At 37.0% G+C, this 22,346-nt stretch overlaps 1 protein-coding gene across 1 annotated transcript in view; it reads right to left on the reverse strand.

Moving 5' to 3' along the window:
- LOC127633250 (cadherin-18-like) overlaps positions 1-22,346 on the reverse strand; it is a 112,856-nt gene that overhangs the window by 86,889 nt on the left and 3,621 nt on the right. Inside the window, exon 2 of the mRNA XM_052112201.1 lies at positions 487-1,144. Coding sequence (XP_051968161.1) covers positions 487-735 — 249 coding nt within the window. The 5' untranslated portion in view covers positions 736-1,144. The remainder of the gene's footprint in view (positions 1-486; positions 1,145-22,346) is intronic.

The raw sequence follows: 22,346 nt of genomic DNA on the forward strand, positions 1-22,346 counted from the left end.
ATTTTGGGAAAATCGCAAGCTCATTTGCATGTGAAGATAATGAGTGGCAAATTTGCCAATCATTATCTTTGTAAGGGTTGTCAAGAAAAACTTTAAAGTTGTCTTGACAAAGTCTTTTGAAGTATAAGATATTGAAGTTAAAAGGTTATAGTTAGACAGACAGACAGACAGATTTTGAAAAATCTTGGCCCATTTTGAACATTCTCCGAATGTAAGCCTATGGGATTTTTCTGAGTGTTGATCATCAGCTACTGGAACATGTTAAGTTCTGACCGTTGACTGGCAAAGTGAGATAAAACAGGCTGAAGGTCTGTGCCAAGTTTGGTGGATGTAGCTTGAAAGTGCTAGGACGAGCTACAGTCCAAAATATGTGTCTTGCTTTAAACAAGTCTGTAGAATAACAGTATGTTGGCATTGTCAAGCCCATATAACTACAAACTTAGCAAAAACCTCAGTAGGGAATTTCATAACCAATTAATTTCATACCTTTCCTACATATTGTGCATCTGGTCCAATATGCTCTTCTAAGACAAAGAATTGGTTCCATATCCATCCCCGTTTGGGCCGATGGTGAACTTCTGTTTCCCCTTCCTTGGTCTGGTTGTGGTTGTGTGTTGCATTGTGGCTCCTGGAGATGACTTTGGCCTGGCCGTGAAGGCTTGCCTCATAACCCTTTTCCAGGAAACACAGGCACAAAAGTACAGGACACAAACAAGAGCTCGGGTTCACCTTCATGGCTGCCAACAGGGGTGAAATTCCCAATAATCCAAATGATCCTGACAATTCTGAAAAGTTCTGCAATATTCCATATACACTGTGGTATTCCAGAAATTGTATATTCCAGTGGATGTAGATGGTTTCCAAATCCTTCTCCTCCTCGTCCTCCACCACCACCAAATACCAGCCACCTCTGCTCCTTTTTCCTGCTCTCTCTGATGGGTGTTTTGGAGGGCCTTGACTTAATCAGATGGCGGACCAGAGGTCCAGAAAACTTGACTGAGGCTCATATTGCAGTCGTTCATCTTAGAGAGGCAGTAGAAATGCACTTACATCATGCACTCTAAGAGCTCTCGAGGTGGAACGCAGCTGTGATCAAGCCCAGCTACAACAAAAATGTAAGACAGTAGAAGCCATGTTGAATCTCCTGAAAACAGATGAGATAGAAAAGAAATTAATGTTTCATATTGTTTCCACATACCACAAGACAGGGAACAGCTCACATATAGGACATCTGATTACACATGTGGTACTGTATCATTGCATGGTGTGCTCTTTTGTGAAGTAACCGGAATAGTTCACACAAAAATAAATAGTTTGTCATCATTTGCTCACCCTCATGAGCTTCTGTTTGTTTGTTTGTTTGAAGAAAGTGGATGGTGTTTCATACTGTCAAGCTCCAATAAGGACAAAAAGTACCATACAATTGTGCTATATTTCAAGCCTTCTAAGGCTAATGTGATACGTTTGTGCAAGGAACAGACAAAAATGTAACAATCTTCACATTTCATGATTATCAGTGAATTTATGTTTTGGTCCATTCCTCACTCAAAGTTTATGCATGCTTCAGGACCCTTTAAATATAGTGCTTGATTTATATAGAATACTTTCATGGCAATTGCTTTTTTGTAGATAAGCAATATTATTCACCTTACATGTTTGTTGTATAGAGAAAAAATAGCAGCTGGTACTTTCTGCCTAGCATGTCATTTTTCATGAAACAAAGAAAATAATTTGGGGTATAAACAACACAAGGCTCTAAATTGAGTGAACTACTACTTTAAAAATGTAATTTATGACATTTGCTTACAAAGACCCATAAACAACAGATGTCTGACACAGTAAGTCCATAACTAATTAGCACCAAGTTACAATCAATATTTTGCTGTCAAACAAGCCTTGGCAGAATTCCTTCATTCTTGAATTCTTGCAGAAATTGTGGTGAAGACAGAGTGACTTTTTCAGTGCAGTAAATGACAGTTTCTCATTTTAAATTAGCAGCATGTAGAAGAGATTAATAAACAGCTTTAAAAGCACATCTAATATAAAATGATGATGCGTCCTGATCGAATAAATATGTGGAAGGATGCAATGCGATTTGGTAAACTGATAACAATTTTGCTACAAGGATTAAGTGTTTTTGGTAATCTAGGAGGCCGTTAAGCCAGGCAAGCGTAAGACACTTTAGTTCTGCTTTGGAAATAAACAGAAGATAATAGGGCTGAAAGGATTAGTCAAATTTTTGACAACGTCGACAATAAAAAAAATTGTTGACAAAAATGTCAATGTAAAACAGTCATTTGATCTCATTTAACTTAACATGAGATCACGTTAAACTCTAATGAGGGCACGCGAGAGGAGCACCAACCGCAGCTTGCACCTGATAGAGGAGAGGAAGAAAACACAGCTCACTGTCCAGACATTCAAAACAGATTCAGGTGATGTAGATTGCAAAATATTAGGAAATGATACAAAAGAAGTAAATACAGAAGCACTCTAGTTGTGAAATATATCATTGCCGTAGCTGCTGTTCCACTTAAGCAAAACTTGCATGTCAGACCATCCTTAAAGAAAACACCTCAGCAAGCCTGTGTCATATCTTTAATGCATCCTTTTCTAAAGTTCAAATAATAAGGAAGCAGGTCATGTCTATAAGTACAAACTCCAAAACTGGTATTTATCTATGCGGTCAGCGCCACTTCTATGAGTCGCATAAAGTGACCCGATCTAAGGGGAGGACGCTTGCCCTCATGCACACACTCTTGATGCAACTAGATTATAACATGATGGAACTCGCGACTTATTGAATCATAATATATGTGTCACAATGTGTATCTTATCGTAAAGGAAATCGACAATACACAGCTTTATTAAGAAGAGAGAGTTTGTTTTTTGTTAGTTAAAGATGGATCAAAGTGAACAAAAAGCTGAGAGAGGGTGGTCTTTGCCCCATTATATGCTGCAACAAAATTAATTTTTTAATTTGTTTTTGTTTTGGCTTGTTTTCCAATATAAATATCTAAAACTCCTATAAAACAATGTACATTTACTTTAGGAGCTATACTGCAGAAGACAAACCTTGTTATCTGAGAATGTGGAATATAAAATTAAATAATTAAATATTTTAAAATATATAAACAAAATCTTAAAACAACATACATTTACCTAAGAAGCAAAACTTTACATAACATATGAGATTGTATCTTGAATATAAGTATATTTTGACTTTTCTGCACTGACATAAGTATAAAGAAGATAAATAATACATGATATGTAAGGAATAATTGACGACGGACTGTTGAATTGTTTAAAAATAAATGCACACCCGAGGTGGTAATGCGGTGACGATGCGCAGCTGAGTTACACCTCGGGTGTGCATTATTTATAAACAATTCAATGGGCCGGAGTCAATTATTCTCCTTATACCATGGTTACCACACCTTAAAACATCATTCAGGGTTTTATCTCAAGACATGTTCAGGTTTTCATCCCTAAAACGCTCTTATGAGATGAACTACTTTCTTTCTTTCTTACAGATTCTGCATCTTGATTTAATACAGTCTGAGCCTTCATTGCTTATTCGAAAACGTCACTTCAGAACTATTAACGGAAGAGTAATTAAGCCTTAAGTGTGTGCGTTATGCATATATGTGTCTTTGAGTGTTGGATTGTGTGTAGGTGTGTGTGTGAGGGGGGTGCGAGAGTGATTCCTACAGATTTTTGGCTGTATTACGTCGATCGATTACTTCCATTGAGACTAAATTCTCTGAGTTGATTACAAGATTGTCGGATGATCGATTGTCTGGAGTCATTGGAGAGGGAATTAACTGCTAATCAGCTAGCTTCCAAGGGAGATTTGCAACGCATTTGGGAAAATCCGAAGGATTTGCAGAATCATAATCAGCGAAACAACGTCCTAATTGTTGGAATTCCAGAGAAGGCAGAGAAATGGTGAAATTCTTAGACGGGCTCTTCCCAAGTCTGCTCAACATAACAGGCTATAAGTTGGATATCGAGTGAGCTCACAGGGTCCTGGCTCGGAGATCCATGGAGGGAGACAGGCCCCAATCAATTCTGGCTAAATTTCTGAGATCATCTGATAAAGATCTTATGTTATGCAAGGTGAGGAGCAAAGGAAATCTTTCTCGGAAGAACCACAGCATTTTCTTTTCCCCAGACTTTGCGAAATCAACAAAAGAGAAACATGAATGATTCAGGGAATGCAAGAAACTCTTTCATCAACGGAAGGTCGCTTTTGCTCTGATGTTTCCGGCCGAAATGAGAATAGACACTAAGGATGGACATATAGAATTGAAATGCCCACAGCAAGCACTGTCCTTCATAAAAACATTGGCATGAGTAAGCACTTTAGTGATTTTCATGTTTCAACCTAGTTGACCGACTCATTGAACATACACTCGACTGCCCGTGGAAGCTGGGAACCTTTTTGTTTCTTTTTGTGCTTGTTCCGCCTGGAATGTTAATGAGTTGGGGCACCCCATAAAAAGAAGGAAGGTTATTATTTTCTTAAATGTAAGATATATGATGTAGTGTTTCTTCAAGAAACACATTTTTCCCCACAGGAAGCTGAAAATTTGGGAATATATGGGTTGGACATGTTTTCTTTAGTGCTGGCTCAAGTAAGAGCAGGGGAGTCATTACATTGATAAGTAAATATATATTACTGTATATATATATATATATATATATATATATATATATATATATATATATATATTGATCTCCAACCCAACACTGACCCCCAACAAACACCCCTGTGGCCAAATTCCAGGTACACACACACAGATAATATATATATATATATTTTAGGGCTGTCAATCGATTACAATTTTTAATAGAATTAATTACATGGTGTCCCGATTAATTAAATTGCATTTAATTGCATATACAAATATTTGCATAAATATTCAGATAATTAAATTGTATTACATTCTTGTGGCAGAAGAGTTAATAATTAATAAGACAATACAAAAAGCGGCTTTAGAATACAATGTATTGTTTACTACCATATTATTGATCATAAGCTAATCATTGGCATACAATTCACAGCAATCCATTTCACAAGTGAATTTGTCAATCAGTTGGAGATGTATTATGAGGGCTTGTTTAAGGACACGTCAATGTACACCTGCATTAGACATGCTTGTGTAGCTTCATAAAAATAAAATGTTTAGGTCACTGTGTCAAGTTAAATATAGTTTAATACTTAGAAGTGTTTTGAACGCAAGAACGTAACACATGTATGTGTTGTTCTACTGCTCAAGGGTGTTTTTCTTCACTGTATAAACTGTGCATTGCCACACAACTGAAGTTTCACTTACTGCCCTCTGGAGTAAACAGGTGGTACTACAAGCTTGCATTTCTTAGGAATCTTCCATATGACGGTTCGGGGGCATTGCGATTTAATGGCATTAATTTTTGTAACGCGTTATTTTTAGTCAAATGAATCGCACTGAATTAACACGTTAAATCAACAGCCCTAATATATATATATATATATATATATACACACACACAAACAGATTCGACTGAGGCCTATTTAATCGTGAACTGTGAGAGATCATAGAGTCAAGGTGTGAAGACACGTGCTGCGCGTATAGCTTAATGAATCCGCAAAAGGAAATACTAATCCTTTTTTGTGCTCTGACAGCTCTCAACAAGGTTGAAAAGGTCAGAAAATTGTAAGAAATATGATAAAATCGAAGCGTTCTATGGGTACATTATAGGAAAATGTAGTAATTTACCACAAAAAATATTTTTTTGACACATTATTTTTTACATAATCATGTATACATTTTGGCACCATTCACTTCCATTGTTAGGAGGGTCAAGTAAAAAAAAAATAAGTTTGAGGTAATCAACATTATTTCACAATATTTCTTTACAATTAAATTATTAATGTATCTTCTATAATAATTAATTTGTAAGCATTGAAATGTTTGCAGAAGTTTGTTTCAAATCAGCTCATGTCACTTTATACAGACACTTAATCACCTTTAAAGAACACATAAACTTTAAGCAACCACCAGCGTCTGTGAATGCAATACAACAGCATATAGAAGCTTTCAATTCTTTAGGCTGTCATGGACCGAAATCATTTAGAGTAAAAAGATGAAATCCCCTTAAAAAATGTCATGGATTAAAATTATGTTCTAGATTCCTGGATAATCTCAAAGTTTAAGCAAGCTCTTCTTCATGCAGGAAATAATCTTGCATTTAGTTTCTTGTGACATCTCTGAGGCAGACGTTAAAGCAAGACTTGATGAAAGAGAGAGAGAGAGACCCTGCAACAGATGACAGACCTATGAATCCAGTTCTGTCAGGATTGACTGCACACATGAATACACAAATGTCAGCATTCTACCTCAAAGCAGCAAGTAACCCAAACACACCTACACCTTTATCTGAGCAGTCACAGGTGTTAAACTCAATCAAACGGCTGTATAGAATATAGCAGAGCAACACTTCAGCAAAATAAGTCCACACTCATACATCACATATTTATAATCATGAAATGGAACCTGAGGTTCATTAATTTATACTGTCTCTGAGATCAATTTTTGCACCATTCAAAGACAGTGAAGGACCTTCTATTCGAGGGGTCATTCCAAATGAAAATGAGCTAAAGACAGATAGTGACGGCTATAGCCGATGGCCACTTCAAGGTAGGGAGTTTGCTGTTAATAAACAAATGATCCTAGGTGACATCCCTTAATAATTCATTTGAAAAATAAATATACTTATTTAGATATCACCTAGGATTTAAAACCTTAAAATCATGCATCCAATGACAACCAAACAAAATATTCCTTTCATATTTACCAACCTGATCTCACAGAAACACGTTACTATACCTACATATTTAAAAAATTATTTTTACATGGCTCACTGTAAATATCGCAGCAGTTTCCTGGTGAAATGAAAAATAGAGTCGCTGCAACAACAATGACTTTTATTCACTTTCACATAAATCACCAGTAAACAGCATGTTATCAGTTCATAAACATTTATTTTTTTGCCTTGTTTCTCACATAATGCTATTTTGTGATATCTAAACACCTTTACTATAGTGAATGACTTGTATGGTGATGCATTTTTGTTTGCATTTCATAACCAACTATATTTATAAGCTTGTTCATGCATGATCAAGTTGTGCAGTAGATAAACGTTGCACTTATGATGCAAAGGGCCAAGGAGCCCTGAAGAGCACACAAGTCCACACGTGAGCCGAAAGTGTCATAGAAGCAACACAAAATGATGTGGTTGCTTCTGCATCTCACATCTCCTTTTCTTGAAACTAGGTTTAAGGTTTATGGAGGCTGATTTAAAATCTGCTATTTTGCAACGCTATATTAGGACTATATATAAAAAAATATGTATTGTTGTCTTTTTTTCTAGAGCTTGGTTAAAGTTTATCACATTCCAAAGTTTCCATTAATTAATATATTGACATGCAAATTGTAATGTATGCGATATGTTATGGTTGTGAACGTGTTTTTGAATGAATCTGTTGAGGTGGTGCAGTCATGCTTTGGGCTTCAAACTGGATTTGAGAGTGAGAGTTCAATCAGAACGTTCATGTTATGATTGTGTTCATGATTAGAATTGAAACACCCCTTCTATTTAATGCCCACCCCCACTCAGTCCATAGCTTCCGGCTCACAGCTGTGCTCAATAAATGGCAACTGGTCTCCAGTAGTGAGTTGTTCACACACACACACACACACACACACACACACACACACACACACACACACACACCGGTAGGCATTTCTTTACTGTATGATCAAAGAATAGCAGGCCATAGAATGTGTGCCATAATGGTTTAGATTAAAATATCAGTGTTGACTTCTGCTCCTAAACCTGTATTATTAATAGCAGCAATGTGTAATATCTTTGTAGAACATGATTGTAATAGTAAAACAAAGAATAGTGGGACGTTTCTTCAACAATATGGGCACTTTTGGCATTGTGAACAAGAAGAAACTCCCTTTAAACAAACTTTTCACACTCTTGCTATTATGCAATTTGACTACTATCAATATTAAACATTGGATATATGCACATTACTGGAGAATTCTGTATTCTGAATACTAGTAGACAAATCATTGGGGACGGTGGAAATTGCACCACGTTGTCCTAATTAGTGTAAACATTTATAAAAATCATCACAACACTTTCTGATCTGTTTAAAGTACAAGGCAGTCACTAGGGTGTAACCCTAGTTTTACATACACATTTATTCAATACAGAGACAATAAGGTACTTTTTTTCTATTCCCAAAAGAACAATGTATGTACCTTTAATGATTCTTTGCATAGTAGGCCATTACAGGCACAAATATGTACCCAAAACAAGTTACAAATTTAAACTAGAGGTACAGAAAAGGTCCCCTTGAGGGTACCACCCCAGTGTAGTTTTAAAAATGCAATATTTTATGATGAATATTCATATTTAAATTAAATGTACGGCTCTAGGAAAAGGGTAAAACAATAAAATTTATACACATACTGTAAGTAGCAAACATTAATGATGAAAGCATGTTAATAAGAGTTGCCAAAACAGTTTTAATTTGAACTTCATTCAAATAATAATAAATAAGCTTTATTTTTAAACCTTTGACTAATAATAATGATAAAACAGCAACCTCTGGAAGATAAAAGAACCCATATTTGAAGAGACCCCTAGTTGAGCATTGTTGGGAATCAAAGACGAAGACAATAAAACATATCTGAGACAATCTACAGGGTGAAGTACGACAGAAAAGATAAAGTAAGCCAAAAGTACAGAGCAAGCAATGATAACATTACAGCAGAGAAATGAGACAACAAGAAAGAGAATGAGGTTTTGTGTGGCCTGAAGTGAGTATTTTCGTGACCTGCTGTGATATCTCAGTGTGGACCCTCTGCTAATATCAAACTACAGAAAGGAAGATGGGGGGAACAAAGGGTCAAGCAATCCACGGCAGAAGAGAGACAAAAAAGATAAGGAGGACACTAATGATATCCTCTAGTAGAACTCATTGTCAAATGGAATGTAAATCGGTCTACTTTACTATTATAGACAGCAATACAGAATAATAGATGTAATGGCGGAAACATTGCTACCCTGATAGTAAATGTATGTTGTTGTAATGTCTATTTGGCATGTGCATTTCATATACATAACATACATTTGAAAGTGTTAAATTGCAATTTAATACCATATATGTAATACAATTTAATACGACATAGACAAAATCGACTAGTCTGTGGATTGCTTGAATAACAAGTCGACTAATCTCTCTTAAAAGACAAGTCTACAGACAAATAAGTATATATACTATTTGTGCATTCATAGAGTATTCAGTCCGATAAATTAGTTTTCTTCATATTTTGTTATGTTGCAGCCTTATGCTAAAATACGTTTTTTCCCATCAATCTACACTCCATATCCCACAATAACAAAGCAAAAAACAGATTTATTACAAAGAAAAAAATTAAATATCACATTGACTTGTATTCAGACCCTTTGCTATGACACTTGAAATTTAGCTCAGATGCATCCCATTTCTCTGGATCATCTTTGAGATATTTCTACACTTTGATTGGAGTCCACCTGTGGCAAATTCAATTGACTGGACATGATTTATAAAGGTACACACCTGTCTATATAAGGTCTCACAGCTGGAAATGCATATTCCATGGCCAAAAACCAGGCCATGAGGTCAAAGGAACTGCCTCCAGAGCTTAGAGACAGGATTGTGTCGTGGCACAGATCTGCAGAAGGCTACAAACAAAATTAAATAATAGGTTGCATTGAAGGTTCCCAGGAGCACAGTGGCCTCCATAATTCTAAAATGGAAGTTTGGAACAACTAGGACTCTTCCTAGAGCTGGCTGTCTAGTCAAACAGGAGAAGGGCCTAGCTAAGAGAGCTGATCAAGATCCTGATGGTCACTCTGGTTGAGCTCCAGAGATCATGTGTGGAAATGGGAGAAAATTGCAGAAGCACAACTATCACTGCAACAATCCACCGATTTGGGCTTTATGGCACAGTGACCAGACGGAAGCCTCCCTTAAGTGCAAGACCCATGAAAGCCTGCTTGGAATTTGCAAAAAATCACCTTAAGGACTCTCAGACTGTGAGAAACAAGACTCTCTGATCTGATGAAATTAATATTGAAAAGTTTGGCCTCAATTCCTAGCGTGATGTCTGGAGGAATCCAGCCACCACTCATCACCTGTACAACACCATCCCAACGGTGAAGCATGGTGGTGATAGCATCATGCTCTGGGTTTTTTTTTTCAGTAGCAAGGACTGGGGGACAGTTCAGGGTTGAAAGAAAGGTTAACGCAGCAAAATACAGAGATATCCTTAATGAAAATCTGGTCCAAAGTGCTCAGGTCCTCAGACTAAGTAGAATGTTCACCTTCCAACAGACCAATGGCCCAAAGCACACAGCCAAGACAATGCAAGAGTGGCTTAGGAACAACTCTGTGAATGTCTTTAAGTAGCCCAGTAGATCCTGTACTGGAACCCAATCTCTGGAGAGACCTTAAAATGCCTGTCAACCGACGGTACCCATCCAACCTGACAGAGCTTGTGAGGATCTGCAGAGAAGAATGGCAGAAAATACTCAAATCCAGGTGTGCAAAGCTTGTCACATCATACCCAAAAAGACTTGAGGCTGTAATCGCTGCCAAAGGTGCTTCAACTAAGTACTGAATTAATGGTCTGAATACTTAGTGTATGTCAATGTGATATTTCCGTTTTTCTTTTTTTAATCCATTTTCAAACTTCTCAGAATTTTTTTTTTACCTTTGCCATTATGGATTATGGAGGGTAGATTGATGTGTAAAAAAATATATATATATAATTTAAAGCATTTTAGCATAAGGCTGCAACATAAAATGTGAAGAAAAAAAATGATGGGGTCTGAATATTTACTGAATGCACTGTATATGTAATATGTACTTACCCTAATGATTGCGCACAGGTTACACATCAGTAACATTAAAATCATTGGTTCTTGCTTGTCTCGTGATCAAATGTCATGATGCCAAACCTGCACATAGTATTTACTGTATCCGCCACATCCTCGGCTCATCGGTTAAATGATTTGAGAAAAAAAATGACTTTGAATGAATTTTTCCTTGGTGCTGATTGTATAAAATGTGTTCTTATGTTCAGCCAACATTCACACTAATCTGTTTTTGTCAGAAAATGTTGTGGTTGCTTCAGCAACTGCATCTTTCGTGTAACATTTGCTTTTTATGACACTATCAGTAAGGTTTAGGTTTTAGGTCTAGGGTAGGGAGGTAAGTCTTGGTTTTTTAAAACTCAATAGAGCATTAACCTTTGTTTCTGAGAGCATTTTATTCATTTAAGTGCCACACAGTGGACATTTCACTTCAGACCTGTGCGATACATGTAATTAACCACATAGTAGTCTTTCTTGTAGAAAAAAAAAAATCGCTAAGCAGTTTTACTAGTTCGAAAGTGTCCGTAAGAACATTATAAAGTGATGAACTGATGTAAAATGCACTGCAGTCAACAAACCAGGAAGTATTTCAAAGCCCTGCAATATAGAAAATCAGTCAGCACTGTTGGAATGTGTGTCAACAATTAGAATCAAGAATTCAACAATGTCATGCTTTAAACCATAATGCAAAGTTTTTTCAGGTTATTTACTCCATCACATGTTGTACGTTAAGACTTGACTTACATGTGCTTGCCTTGTATCATTTAGAGCATGCGCATATCTTGCTGCAGTTTTTTTTATGCTCAATTAATGCTTGTAAACCGAATAATTCGGTGTATATCATGAAATATACACAAAAGTTGGGAAAGATCAGACACCCACGAAAGTGCTCACACACACTCACAGACGGTGAAATTACACTCATACCACTGAAATTACACTATGAATAAGTCTCTATAACCCCTCATGAATATTCATTCAGCATCGCAAGCCAATTTTCTCTATTTTTTGGCAGCTGAAGGTGTGAGGGCCACTCAAAGACTGCGTTTTCTGGTTGCCTGCATTATTGTGTCAAACACGATCCCACAGCACCTACAGGAAACTACAGTTTTGATTTGGGAATGCGGTTAAAAGTGAGAATAGATCTTGCATTACATTCATGATGTCTTTCCTACTTTCCTGTTTTGCATAAATCTCCAGCTTCAATCTCCCATGTGTCTCCTCTAGAGTTTCAGAAGAGATTTTAAAAGGGGTAATTTACTCACGCAACTCTCTTTTCACCATCTTTTCTTTCTTCTGGATCTGGAGCAGAGTGACTGCTCTCCTGCTTTGTTCTCCTGGGATGTCTACAGCCATTTTGGAGGACAACACGAGTAGTTAAGCTCTGAACGAGTGTTAGTACGTTCTCTACACAGGTATAGTGGCCTAAATCACTGCTGCCTTCCATCTTGCATGCATTTGATGAGGAGACGGTGAGGGAGGGAAACGAAGGAGAGATGATGGGAGGGAGGAGGAAGGAAGGAGGGAGGGAAAGAGAGAAGGGAATCTCCTGTCTTTCTCATCACAAAAGGAGGACACTGCCTCGGAGACAAAATCCATCTGCTACTCTCTGCAGAGAGCCATTTTCACTCTGACAGTCTATTTACCTTTAAAAATCTCTTCATCTCTCTCTCTCTCTCTCTCTCTCTCTCTCTCTGTGTCTAATTCCCTTTCTTCATTGCAGCACACTTTGAGTTATGGTTTCACTTCTATCACGTCGCATCAAAAAAGCTTTTTTGTGCAATGCTGGCCCAGCCAAGAGTTCTTAGAAGTAAAACTTCACTTTTACAGTAATACAGTATCAACATTTAATAGAAAACATGGTAATGGCAAATTTATTATAGCATGAGCAACAGGGTAATTCTCATGAAAACAGTCAAGAAAATGTCCAGGCCTTATTTTACTCAAAATCAAAATGAACAAATAATAAATTAGGTTTTGCATTAAGAAAATCAAGCCTTATTAAAAAGGTTATTATGGGCCATATTTTCACAAGTTACACACATTTTACCACCACCCCCCCATCCAAATCTCATTCAAAGCAACAAAGAGGATCATTATGATATTGCAGCACCTTTAAAATAAATATATATATATATATATATATACACACACACACACACACACACACACACACACACACACACACACTATATATATTACGGTTAAAAGTGACTGCCCCATTAATGAGAATCATATATACAGTATATATATATATATATATATATATATATATATATATATATATATATATATATATATATACACACAGTACTATGCAAAAGATTTAGGCACTTGTGAAAAATGTTGGATAGTGAGGATGTCTTCAAAAATAATTACATAAATAGTTTTCATTTATCACTTAATGTCATACAAAATCCAGTGACTTTGGGAGAGATAAAACAGCTAAATCAATATTCGGTGTGAACACCTTTGATTTAAAACAACACCAATTCTCCTACGTACACCTGGACACAGTTTTCCTTGGTTGTTGCCAGATAGGATGTTCCAGCTTCTTGGAGAATTCACCACAGTTCTTCTATCTATATCTGCTGTCTCAATTGCTTATGTCTCTTTATGTAATCTCAGACTGACACAATGTTCAGTGGGGGGGGCTCTGTGGGGGTCATGACATCTGTTGCAGGGCTCCCTGTTCTTCTATTATCGTAATGTTTGGGAGTCTTTTGCTATTTCCTATTGACACTGAAGATATCAATAACCTATCTTAAGACACATGCTCTTCTAAAACAATACTTTTTGCACAGTAATAAATATATATATATAGTTTGCGACAGAACTTGCCGATCATTCAAATCAATGCTGGCTGCTGGGATAAATGCGCTCGTTGGCATTTATGGTGGTATTTTTACCTGCTGAAAACAAACAAAGAACTAATCAAATGTGTAAAGGAGTCAAAAGAGTGCCAGGAATTCCTCCGTTGCACACACAAAGATATGCTGCAAGGAGATGGCGGTTCCGACGCCTGTAACAAACTGTAATGGGCAACATAGTTCCTATGATGAGAAGAACCAGTTATGCTTGAGGTCAGTCTTAAAGGCAAATATCTTCCCTGTTATTGGACCGTTTATATGTATTTGGTCCATACTGCGTTCATATAATCGGTCGAACTGCACCAGAGTTAATCTGGAACATAATTTGAGCCTTTAACTTTAATTTAAAGGTGAAGTATATCATTTCTGAGCTCAGTCACCATTAACTTTGTTTTTTGTCTAGCATATACTTTTGTGTTCCACATAAAAAAAAGGAAGTCATATAAGCAGAAGGCACATTGGTACCTCTCCCTCTTTCCTTCACATTACCTCACTAACATTATTTCAATGTGTAACTCCTTCTAACTTCCTGTTTTCAGATCTGTGAGACTGTATTAGCACCTCTCTCTTCTGTGTTTTACTAAATACTGTACATTGAGCTGCCTACTGAGTTGTAAGGTCTTCAACACTCTATTCCGGGTGCTAGGAAGCAGAATTGCATTATCAGTATGTCATAGCTATGCCCATTCCCAACATACATTCACGCAGAAAATACAATATGATGTACGATATGATAATACCCTGGATGGATGGACGGACGGTTGGTCGGTCAGACAGATAGACGGACGGACAGATGGACAGGTTCGTTGGACAGACAAATAAATGGAAAGATGCAGAAGGAGAGTATGTGAATTCAGAAATTTAGCTGAAAGGGACGCCACTGGGCTTTTTAAAAGTTAAAAAATATTAATTAAAACCAAACCATAGTCCTTTTAAATAAACACTGTGCCATTTTTCGCCCTAAGATATTTGAAACTCGGCAAGTTGTGTCCTTCTCTGTATACAGCAAAGTAAGCTAAAATAACTTATAAAGCACACACACGTTTCCCGGGGTGGCATTTTATTTCAGGTTTGCTTTTCCCTCAGGCACTCAGAGGTCAGCCTGGGCCCCCAGGAACCTCCACAGGGTATCGGTACCAGTGGAAATAGAAACAGTGTGGCTCATTTTTCAGTAAAGAAAACACCATGTCGCCTCAGGTCAGTGCTACCTAATACGTGGTTGCAAGTTATACGATTTTTGTTATACAGCATACCACATATATTATACTTATTTATATGAAAAACATTTTTACATTTGTTTTAATCTTTATAATACTTTAATATTTAGGAGACGTGTGGCCCTTTAGGCTGAATGGAAACTGGTTTGAATCCCCTGATTTTCCAGTTGAGTAGCCTTGCCTTAGGTAGTGTCTGTGTAAAGAGCTCTCCCTGATGTCCTGCTATGTATTTGCATAAAATTGTAATCACGATTATTCGGCCCTTTTGAAGTTTTATTTATCCATTCATTTTTATTGCAGGGCTTCATGATTTGGTAAAGTGATGTGGAATGGTGGTGGTGTAGTGGTCTAAGCACATAACTGGTAATCTGGTAATCAGAAGGATGCTGGTTAGAGCCCCACAGCCACCACCATTGTGTCCTTGAGCAAGGCACTTAACTCCAGGTTGCTCCGGGGGGATTGTCCCTGTAATAAGGGCTCTGTAAGTCGCTTTGGATAAAAGCGTCTGCCAAATGCATAAATGTAAATGTAAAAAATATATAGTTATATAATAATACTGTTGCCACAGCTTTGATATTTGATTCTTAAATAAAAAAATTTATTACATTAAACAGTAGCTCTCATGTTGATCAAGGTGTTTAAACTACATACAGGTATTTATGTTATTTAATTGTATTACCAACATTAAATTATGAAACAAATCCCATGCTTTACATCCAATTTAAGGGTTCTCACACTTAAGGTCTCTTTAAAATATAATTTTATATTATTATTATTGCAATAAACAGTATATATATATATAGATATATTTCTGTAATAATTTAGCAGGTGGCAATGCTAAATGGTCTCAATTCTTTACATTGATTTAAAAGAAACAAAGAAAGTGTGTGTGTGTGTTGTTTCTGTTGACAACTGTTTTGTCAGCCGCTGGTGCTCTATCCAAACATGGTGAAATGCTCTTATCTCTTCCTCGACCCTCGACAAAACCCTGGTGTCATTTGTTTACTTTAGATTGTTTAGACACTTGTAATGGCCAAACATACCTGAAATGACGCAAATGTGCAATGAGGTAATTCTGGATTACCTTTTTAGCACGTTCAACACATGTTAGCGGCATGCACGAACCGAACATCTGCCGGTGTCTAATGAGAGCACAAAATGGAATTCATGGCTGCTGAGCACAGATCAGCTCCAAAAAACTGCTGTAACACTGCACTGCAACCAAAGTTTATTCAGCTGACTTGCTGCATAATCAGTCAATGGCTGAACAGACAGAGTTGTTGAATGACTGGACTCAGAATAGTATGAAAGGCACCAGATTTTCATCCTACCTCCACATAGACTCCGAAGGCAGCATGTTCCAGCTTTCTGATGTAAGCCTTGAATCGATCAAAGCGATATATGAAACATACTCGTAAACATCTGTGGCTCCGTATGACAGTGCATGCTCGAAACGGAAAAGTGATTGGTCAGTGGCGCACTTCTGATGAGAGCTTGATTGGTCAGAAGAGGTGAAAATAGTCTCAAAAAGTGCTTGTGATTTTACCTATCATCTTTAGTCACAGCCTATTATAAAAATGAGCAACAATTTGCTACTCTAGGTGGCTGATAATTTCTGTTTGCTAGCTCGCTAATATCTCTGATGATTATGCTTAATTAACCATGAGAGGCAGAATTCATGATTGCGATTCAAATATGATTTAGTTGTTCAGCCCTATGTCAGATGTAACATATAGGCTAAATAGCCTGTGAGCTGTTTGATTCGTCATGCTTAAGCCCCTTTGAATCCTAATAATTCCTAGATGTCCAGATACACACTGCGATGTCAGACCTAGAAGTTAAATGTTCACAAACAGGAACAATATTACTGATTATGACAGCAATGGGAACCTCTAATGTTATCCCAGAGGTGGGTAGAGTGACCAAATAATTACTCAAGTAGAAGCAAAAGTACTAACATAAATAATTACTTGAGTAAGAGTAAGAAAGTATCCAATTAAGTACTGTGTACAATTGAGTACTCAAGTAGTGAGTAACTCATTACTTTCATAAATTAAACAATGGCTGTTGTCTCCCCTATATTCCATTACATAATACAAATTTAACATGTATTATAGAACTATTATTATTATTAAATGGAAATTGTCATCATTAACCACCATGTTTTTCCACAACCCATATGACTTTACATTTGATGTACACTCGATGATGGTTAATTGCCCATAATCCACCGCAGGGAAGTCGTAGGAACTGGGGGTTTACTGCTTCCTTCAATGCTCGTATTGATGTTTAAAGATACTAAATTACAACAAATAAATACAATAATGTACATTTGTTAAAATGAGTTGAATCTTTATATAAACATATATATAAAAATTAAAAACAGAATGAAGATTTACTGTATTAATATATTATTTAATATGAATAGTGTAAGGCCCAAGTTCGTAAAAAAGTTTGTACTGTATGTGACGTTTTTCCTGCGACAGTCCCAGAGCTCCGAAGCTCGGTGTATATGTCAGCGTCCCAATTCACGCACTCATTTTGTTCACTCAGTGCTGAGAAATAGTGCACTCACTGCAGTTCACTATATAGGAAACATCCACTCATCTCCAAACAATCGCCTCATGCCCACACATCTCTTACGCGCGTGGCCCGTGCACCTCGCTGTACATGTGCAGAAATGCAGTCTGTTTGGGCTCCAGTTGTCAATCACACAAACGGCAGAGCAAAAGGAATTTACACTTAACTTGGTCGTTTACATGGATTTATATAGTCAATCAGCCCATAGCTGCCATAGTTGTCAGTATCCCTGCGAGGGCGTGGAGTAAATGCGAAAATATTCGCTCATGACATGCGGGACGTGGGACGAAGCACACTGATATATTGCTGCACTGATTTAAAAATGTACACTTAAAACTGATGTGATAAGAGCCCAGTTACAGAATCACCTTGAAAATTACACAAAAAAGCGAATGGCTCTAAAAGTATTAGAGCCACAACTTACCTCGATGTGCTGCCTTAAATTGAAGCTGAGATTTTAATCTTGAAATATCAGCTTGTCTTGGTGTAAAATGGTGTTGCATGTTGAGACTTTTTTTGTTTCACTGTGCGGAGAAAATAATGTGTTTCACTTTGTTTGAAGAGCTTGATGCTGCAGCAGTGATGTGTAGCTCCGCACACAGCTATGTGAACTTCTGCTGTCATAAAAGTCCCATTCAATACACATTAAGTAAAATCCCAAACTAAACCCAGGAATGTAATGACAGGAACGCCACCCATTGAAAAGAAGTAAAAGTAAAGAAAAAATTATTTGAAATTTATTGAGGGAGCGTAAAAAGTACCCATTTTTAAACCTACTCTAAAAGTATTTTTTTTTCTCCAAAAAGTTACTCAAGTAAATCTAACAGAGTAAATGTAGCACGTTAATACCCACCTCTGTTACATCCTGACTAGGGGTGGGCGATATACCAGTAAACATGATAAACTGGTCGAAATTTGCCAGCCGGTATATATTTTGGATTATTGTCTCTGTCACGTTAACACTAAATTTCCACACGTGAAATGTGTACAGCACATAACACGAACGCATTACACACTCCGTTATATAAATGGAGGATGGCGGAGTGACTGCTTGTTCCTCAAATTAATTTGAATAAGATGAGAGATTATGAAGGAAAAAGTGCATACTCCGTGGTGTGGAATTGTTTTGGCTTTAGAAAACGTGATACCGAGCAGAAAACAGAAATTTGCAAGGTTTGTACATTGTGTATGTCGATATATCCATGTGCGCATATATATATATAAGTGGTCAGGGCTTCATGTGAGACTGATAGAAATAATGAAACGCAGTTTTTCACGGACAGCTGCACGTGCCATTAGATGAAAAGCTTGTCTAGAACGTGAGAAAAAATGGCACTGAATCTGCTTCTGCAGCATGAAATTTCGCTTGAGTGACCGTCAAAGCAAATTCAATGACATTTATCCCGTATAAATGTGCCTCCCATCCAAACATGTGCAGCTGTTTTGTTTGAATGTTGTGCACGCAGTCTGGAAGTCATGCCAGTCACTTCATTTGTGCTCCTGTGACAGAAAAAGCACAGATCACACCCGTTACTCTGGTTTCTCTCTATGTCAAGTGGGTTTTTAAAATACACATCAACACCCTTTCTAAAATTCTGTTCGAATTCTGTTTGAAATCAGGAAACAAACCAGCCATATTGCATCAGAATGAAATGTGGCATTCATTTTTTTTACTTTGACTATGTTTGTCAAATAAAGAGACAATTATATACGATGAAGTTTTCATTTATAAAGTATTTCATTCACTGACTGGATTCTACAAATTTCTCTCAGCCACTGTCTGTAGAGAAGATATGTCACAGAAAGAGCCAGTACATTCTTAAAAGTATAATTCACCCCAAAATGATTTCACATGTCATTTACTCACCCTCAGAATTGCCAGTGAGCTCTTTCCTTTAATAGGGAGGTTGTGGGTTTTATTCTCACAGAATCTATGTAATGATAAATTGTGTACCTTTTTAAAATACTACATACAATTTATGCAGTGTAAAATGTAAATATTAATAATTTATGTAATACAAGAAGCGTTTCTGTGTAACCAAAATGCTAAGTGATGTGGGAGAATGTGTGTTTTGTGTCTTAAGCTTCACAGTAGTAAAGAAAATATGACTGTGTTCTCATAATCAATGCCACTGGGGTATAACAGCCTTCTTTCTTTGATCACATCGGCTCCAATACACTATCTCTCTTGTTCTCACTTTCACACTAACAGAACTGCTTGTATGTATCACTGTTGCTATTTCTGCCTGTTTCACATGTTCCACAGCTTGTAATCATAGAGTGTATGTGCATGTGTCTTTGTGTGCATGGATGAGTGTTATTACAAAGCAATTAGCACAAATGCACGTTTTGCCTGCTGTCTAATTTACTGTGTGTTGTGTGAAGTGGCTTTCATATTCCCATGAGTGTACATGATGTGTATTTAATGTGTGTGTGTGTGTGTGTGTGTGTGTGTACAGATGATCTTCTTTAGCCTTAGTTATTAAATGTTTATTATGGCTGCCTTTTTCCTCTGTACCCTCAATCAATTGGTCAAACTACTCTGACAAGACAGTGGAATAAAGGGGGAATAAACAGCATCATACCATTTGACCATGTGTGTTTGAGAGAAAGATTATGAACCTGTAAGATGGAAAGGAAAGAAGAGAAGGAAAAAAAAAGGAAATAAAATAGAAAGGAAAAAGGGAATGTTAGAAAATGAAGAGGAAAGGAAGATAAAAATGAAATAATAAGAGAGTAGAACATGCTGTGACTTCACATTTGAAAAGGAAGAAAAGTAAAGGGAAGGAAAGTAAAGGGAAGGGAAGGAAAGGAAAGCACACACTGGAAAAGTACAAATGGAAAGGAGAGGAGAGAACATGAGAGGAAAGGAATGGAAAGGAAAGCTAAACAAAGCATATGAAGCAGAGTGGAACATGATTTCACATTCTGTTTTCTACTCTCTTATCTTGTTCTGCCTTGAGTTGACAGGGGAGGAAAGCTCATGGGAAATCCTGAAGAAGGAAATAGTGATCAGATACAGATGTGCATAAATGCAAAGAGTTTACAGAAACACCATAGCAGGAGTGCGTAATCGAGAGATAAATTAGGTGATGTCACCTTTGGTGAGGTAAACAAATCAGTTTTATGAATCTAATACTTGCAGGAAAGGGAAGGGCAGGCAAGGCAAAGGAAAGGTAAGGAAAGGAAATGAGGAAAAGGATAGGAAACAATGGCAAGAAAAGAAAGGGTTCCAGGAGGAAAGTTTCAGGCAAGGCAAAGGAAAGGTAAGGAAAGGAAAAGAGGGAAATAAAAGATAATACATTAACGTTAAGGAAAGGGAAGGGTGGATTCAGATGGAGGATAGAGGGAGAGAAGAGAACCTGTAGGAAAGAAAGAAAAATCGAATAGGAAATACAAGAGTAAAAAAGAAGATCTGCCATCACAATTCTATGTGGTCCCCACTCATGTTTCATTATACATTCTTCTATTTTACCAAGACAAATCGCTACTTTCATGACAACATACGCATCCTTAACAGTCTTGCACAGCAGGATAATCACTTCTTTGCAAGCTTTTTTGTCTTCCTTACAATGTTTCCCTCTCCTCAAAAAGCTGTTTGAAATCACTGCCTCAACACTTAGCAATAAGCCATGCGGCATTTGTCTTGAACAGATATAGGAACACAACAAACAGAGAAGTGTAGACACTAGCCTACTGCAGGCATAACCAAATCAGCCTCCATTGCTAGTTGAATTCATAGTATTAATGACTTTCTGTAAACTGTGACACTTCCAGCTTTTAGCATAAGAATATTTGCTTAATTAAAGGGTTACAGGAAGTAATGAGCTGTCAGCAGACTACGTCTGCCTGTGAATGTCTAGGCGGGTATTTATTCTCTTTTAGAATGAACTGTTGTGTAAGGTATAAATTAGAGGAACAGTATGGAAGGTCTAAAGGTTAAGATGCCTCAAGGGTTTGATTCAAGTATTGACACTTTGGTTTTCTGAATTGTTTGGTTCAAAGATTGATTGAGCTCCCAAGGCTTTTTGAGCAACACATTCCTGAGGCAGGCATAATGCAAATGTGTTACATAGTGGCGTAGCTATATCACGGAAATAATGGCTGGACTGCAAACCAGGCATTTCAGGCAGTTCAGGAGCAGTGTTTTCTGTTGGATAGAGTAACTCCCTTTGGCATGACATGTGCTTTGTAACTTAGCAGACCTTTTACATGCACAAACAGCTATATTACACACTAAAGGAAAGGTCAAATCCCAAAAATCATAATAGGGCCTCTTAACACAGGATGGTTTTTTGGAAGACCCTTAAAAGATGGTTCATTTGGATGTCATTAAGCATAGACAATGATGTCTGTTGACTGATCTTCATGAAGTAAACGGTCAATGGTATTAAGAGTATGAGGTCATGGACTCCATATTTTCTTGTTTCTAGTGGACAATGTACAATGATATGAACAGCTGTATTTAACAAGCTTGTAAATGTAAAAAAAAAGATTATTAGTCATTAATGCTTTTATAAACTGACCTTAGTTTTGGGAAAGGCACACTATCAATACAATGTATCATTATTATTATTATTATGTGCCAAACAACCAAAGGTAGGAACATATTGTATCTGTTGGCCTTCTGTCCTGTTCTTCTTCTACCATCATTGAAGTCAGCCCATAGAACAGTTTGGTAAAAAGTTATAAAATTTGA

The sequence above is a fragment of the Xyrauchen texanus genome, chromosome 40 (assembly GCF_025860055.1).
Source record: "Xyrauchen texanus isolate HMW12.3.18 chromosome 40, RBS_HiC_50CHRs, whole genome shotgun sequence".
NCBI lineage: Eukaryota > Metazoa > Chordata > Actinopteri > Cypriniformes > Catostomidae > Xyrauchen > Xyrauchen texanus.